The sequence below is a fragment of the Salvia splendens genome, chromosome 5, assembly GCF_004379255.2.
Source record: "Salvia splendens isolate huo1 chromosome 5, SspV2, whole genome shotgun sequence".
NCBI classification, from domain to species: Eukaryota; Viridiplantae; Streptophyta; class Magnoliopsida; order Lamiales; family Lamiaceae; genus Salvia; species Salvia splendens.
Window position 1 is genome coordinate 32,138,234 of NC_056036.1, and position 4,997 is coordinate 32,143,230.

General features: G+C 30.4%; 1 protein-coding gene and 1 long non-coding RNA gene across 2 annotated transcripts; both read left to right on the forward strand.

Moving 5' to 3' along the window:
- Positions 1–1,144: 1,144 nt before the first annotated feature.
- Positions 1,145–2,038, forward strand: LOC121803352 (MLP-like protein 34). Its single transcript, XM_042203033.1, has 2 exons — positions 1,145–1,398; positions 1,477–2,038. Exons 1-2 carry the CDS (start codon positions 1,209–1,211, stop codon positions 1,737–1,739), a joined length of 453 nt encoding a protein of 150 aa, XP_042058967.1. The 5' UTR covers positions 1,145–1,208; the 3' UTR covers positions 1,740–2,038.
- Positions 2,039–3,203: 1,165 nt separating this feature from the next.
- LOC121803285 lies at positions 3,204–4,073 on the forward strand. The gene is made up of 2 exons (XR_006050956.1): positions 3,204–3,294; positions 3,525–4,073. It is a non-coding gene; the product is annotated as an uncharacterized LOC121803285 (long non-coding RNA).
- Positions 4,074–4,997: the final 924 nt, after the last annotated feature.

Consider the following 4,997-nt stretch of genomic DNA (forward strand, 5'->3'; position numbering starts at 1 on the left):
ATTTAGTTTGATTCTAATAAATTAAAAATTATTATTAACATTTTTAATTATACAATTTTTATAAAAATCAAAGCTTAACTTGTTTGTTTTTCTCTGTTATTTTAAATAAATAAACTAACAAATCAAGCTTAGATTTTTTCTGAAAATTGTTAAAATATCACCACACATTCATAAACTTTGATTTCATAAACTTTGATTTAATATCGTTGGAAGGATTTTTATACTTTTTAAATATTTTTGGTTTAAAATACCCTCCAACCCTTAAGAAGGATTTTAGTCTATTGTGATGAGATGAACTGCCACTATTTCATTTTCTGAATTTGTAGAGAAATAAAATAAAATTTGTGTAATATGATTCAATCCTATAATATTAGAATACTTTAATTTATTTGAATTTCTCTTTCATCATAAGTAGAGCTTAAGGGATGGAGGGTGATTTGGACTAAAAAATGTTTAAGAAGTGCAAAAGTTCTTTAGTGATATTAAACCAAAGTTTATGGACGTAGTGATATTTTTAAAGTTTGAGTACCGCATTTGATACCAAATCAATGTTAATGTATCAAAAATGTAGTTCAAGTTTTCTATATAATGCAAAAGTTCTAGCGAAATTATATCAAAGTTTAGAGACGTGTGACAATATTTCATAGAATGAGTACCATAAAAAAGAGAATGACAAATTATTAAGGACAAAATATACTTAGTTGATAGCTATATCTTAAATTTCAATTTCCCTTGATGTGTAGTTGATGGCTTGTAGATGTCCTTTAATCTATCTTGCTTAATTTGATTGAATTTGAATTTAGAAATGCCCAAACAATCCATTAATTGTAAACATGAATTATATTTGAGATTTTTTTATTCCTTGTACGTTACCCCCCTTGGTAGCTTAAAACTAACCAACTAAATTGACTCTATATCACCTTATAACACAATGTAAATAGGGCCTTATAATAACTTAAAAATCACGAAGAAAGATTGTGAAGGAGAGAATCCCAATTTAACTTGTGAATCACGTAATTATAAAGATGATAAGATATTCTCATGCAGAAATATGTGGAAACAATCAATGTCAAAACAATATCATAAGTTCTACATAAAATCAGCAGTTGTTGGTCCATATAAAATGAGAAAAATTAGAGTGATATGCAGCTATATAAAGTCTAGAAAATATGCAATTCAATTGGAGTGATATTTGAAATACAAGTATAATGGCTGGGCTACCGGATAAGCTTGTCGCGCAGGTGGCGTTCAAGGCTGGAGGGGGCGTGTTTCATCATCTCATGGCAAAAAACCCTAAACACTTTGCCAAAGTTCTACCTAACAAAGTCCAAGATTGTGAACTTCATCAAGGAGATTTTGGAGCTTGTGGCTCTGTTATTCAATGGAAATATGTTCTTGGTACGCATGCTTTGTTAAAGATTTTGATATGCATAAATGATATCCTAATAACTGAATTTAAAAATCATGTACATGTAGGTGGGAAAGAGCAGAGAGCAAAACAAGTTATAGAGGTAGATGAGGCGAAAAAGATAATCACATTCAAAATGATTGAAGGAGATGATCTTGAGCTATACAAAAACATGATTGTAACCTATCACGTTGAGACCAAAGGAGGTGTCGACTTCATAACATGGACCATAGATTATGAGCTGATCAATGCTGACAATCCACACCCAACCGCGCTCCTGAACTACTTCATTGAGTTCACGAAGGAAACCGAGGCTCATATTTTCGGATGAAACTCACCTTATTTTGGGTTCATTCATCAATCCTTTTAAGTTAAAAATATCATGATCAATTTAGTACTATATATTATCTTTATAAATAAAGTGAAATCAGCATCTATATATCTAGGTTTGACGATGCTAAAATAAAATTTCTATGTTCCAAATAAGCCGAGGGATTGGTGAACCAAATAAGTTAACATTGTTATATTCTATCTATTTTATGTTTTCAAACTCTGTTTTGTCTTATGTCCCTATTATGAATTTGAGTGATATGATCATCTGTGAATTGATTTAGAACTTGATTCGAATTATGTTTTCGCCAAAGGTTTTTTAGTTTCGTATGTTTCCATCTCATTTGAATTACCTCTTGCAATCAACTTATTATCAACATATAATAACAGAATAAGATAGCTCTTGTCAAACCTCTTGTAGTAACAACAATGGTCAGCGTAGCATCTTTTATAGCCAATCTCCATCATGAATCCATCAAACTTCTTGTACCATTGTTTTGGAGTTTGCTTTAAACCATACAAGCTCTTCTTCAACTTGTACACAAGATTTTTCTTTCCTTTTACTACGAATCCCTCAAGTTGTATAATGTACAACTCATCCTCAAAATCACCAAGAAGGAAAGTTGTGTTTAAATCCATCTAATATAATAATAGATTTTCTTCAACTACCATTACTCAATACTAAATGATATTACTTATTAGTGTTAGTTTCACAATATGAGTGAACAGATCTTTATAATTAATACCGTATAGTTGCTCAAATCCCTTGACAACCAAGCTAGCTTTCTTTGTAGCATTTGTTAGCATCATCTTCACTCTTGACAGGGTAGTTAATTCAAATTCGGAGACTGGGATGCGTGTAGAGAAACGAAGAGGGAGAGATAAAGAGATGGGATGCAAACGGAGAGGGAGAAAGAATCTGTCCACAATAATTACAAATTTTAATTTGGATTTTGAGAACTTTCGGATATTTTGGATTATTCGGTCCAATTCAAATAAAGTTAAAAAAAGGGGGATTTGGATACACATGATAGTCCAAACTCAATATGCTATCAATTGCCAAGATACAAATTGCTGGACACAATACACAACAAATCACAGGGCAAACACACTGTGTTTTATGATTCTCCCTTCCCCTACTTTGCTGCTGCTAAGTACTGTAACATCCCGAAAATAAGTTTAAAATAATTAAATGGCATGCTATATGTGTTTATAAAAATATGCCAAATAATAGAAATGTACTTAAATTATATCAATTACTATTTTATAGTGACGAAAATTTGCTTATTGGATAAGGATATAGTATTTAACTCCAATATTTTCTTGAATTTGAAAGAATAATCTAGAAACAATGATAAAACATGTGTATATGCCATGTGGCTAATTTTAGTCCATATATATTAAAATAATACTATGAGATCATGGATATAAAAAGAGGAAGAGGGTTTCTTCCCCAACAACTCTCGGCCAACATTCTTCTCACTACTATTGTTATCTCTCAACTTTCATTTGTTTATAGTTGATTTGATCCCATCACATACGAGGCTCAATCCAAGGTAGCACATAAACCTTAGCTTGTTTTCATGACCTAAAATTTATGAAATATTGAGTTGTAATAGTATTGGGTTTTGGCTGATTTCATATATGCACATACATGAGATTTAATTGTTGAACTAATAATGATTATGTAATCTTAATAATGATATTGAGAATGTTTTGGTCATTAAATTCCAGCTTTCATAACTCTAAATTATAGAATCATATGGTCAAAATATTTGGATTTTAGACATTGTGAATAGAGGGTGTTACAAGTACGGTATACCTACAACCTTACCGGCATACTTGTCCATTGTCCGCTTGCAAGAATCGTCTCTAAACTTGATGAAATGAGCATGTTGTACGAGCCTGCTTGGTGCTCAACCCCGGCTGTCTCCATCGTCCCGGCTGTCTCCACCATCCACCATCGAAGGGTGTGGAAGATACCATACATTTCACATTGTAAATAACTGGGTAATACATGTGTAACAAGCTCTTAAATCTATCCAATGAATCGGAAAGGTAACAGCCAATCCCGATCTTGATTAGAAAGACAAAATCGTAGCCACCGTGGAATGAAATTAGGGGTGGGGGAAAAAGCCAAAGAAATGGTATACTGATTGTATTGTACCGAAAATAATAAAAAAGTATCGAATTTTTGGTATACCGTAATTTTTGGTGCGGTACGATACAATACCGTAAGTTTTTGGTACGATAACTGTATGAATTTTCTTATACCTCTGTATACAGTGGAATACGGAATATACGTTATATACAAAAATATCGGTATATCGTGGTATACCGAATCTTCAATATATGCTGAAAACCGGTATATACCTATATTCCGAAATATATACATAATATATATTATATTAAATATATTTAGGGGTGTGTTATATTGTTAACTCACTTTTAAATTGCTAACTACAACTAAACGATAAGCATTAGATCATTAAATCAAGGCACAAGATCATTTAGCAAAAAGTTAGTTATAACTAACTTTTAAAAAATATTCCAAAACTTTAAATGATTATAATTATCTCAATTTAAATCATTTTTTAACACAACTTATATCAAATTAAAAATAATTTAATAAGGATTCTAACGTGATTTAACTTGCATATGTTTCGATGTCAAAATTTGAAAAAAATTCTTGAATTTTTGTGTTTTTCAAGAATCAATTTAATGTCAACGTAGCTATCATAATATGTCAATGTAATGCTTATACAATATCAATATGAAATTGTGTTGACATATTCAATGAATCGTATTGATATGTTTAATACACTATATTGACATTTCGATCCAAAACCCTAATTTTAATAGTTTTCATATCTTTTTAAATTTAAATAACAATAAAACGAAATTACACATGTCAGTTTACAAACCACTAGATCTCTACAAATCTTATAGTTTAAAATTAATTGTAGTTAGCAATTAAAGATAGAGTTAGCAATTGATCACACCCCTATATATTTATATATATAATTATTTAAAATAGATTAATGAGATAATATATTTTTATGTTCTTAAAATATATTTTTTGGTATAAAGGTATACGAAAAGGTATGATATAACGGTATAGTGTACCGAAGTTAGGTATATCATACAGTACAGTATACCGAAATTCGGTATGATATATAGAAATATCAATACGATAACGGTAGTCATATTATCCATACCAAAATTTCGTTATGCCGAATTTTGGTATACCGAAACTTTC

Excerpts from the sequence above, each read along its gene's own strand:
- LOC121803352 (XM_042203033.1), top strand. The coding sequence starts at position 1,209 with ATGGCTGGGCTACCGGATAAGCTTGTCGCGCAGGTGGCGTTCAAGGCT. Across the intron at positions 1,399-1,476 it reads TCAATGGAAATATGTTCTTG|GTGGGAAAGAGCAGAGAGCA; the intron begins GTACGCATGCTT and ends ATGTACATGTAG.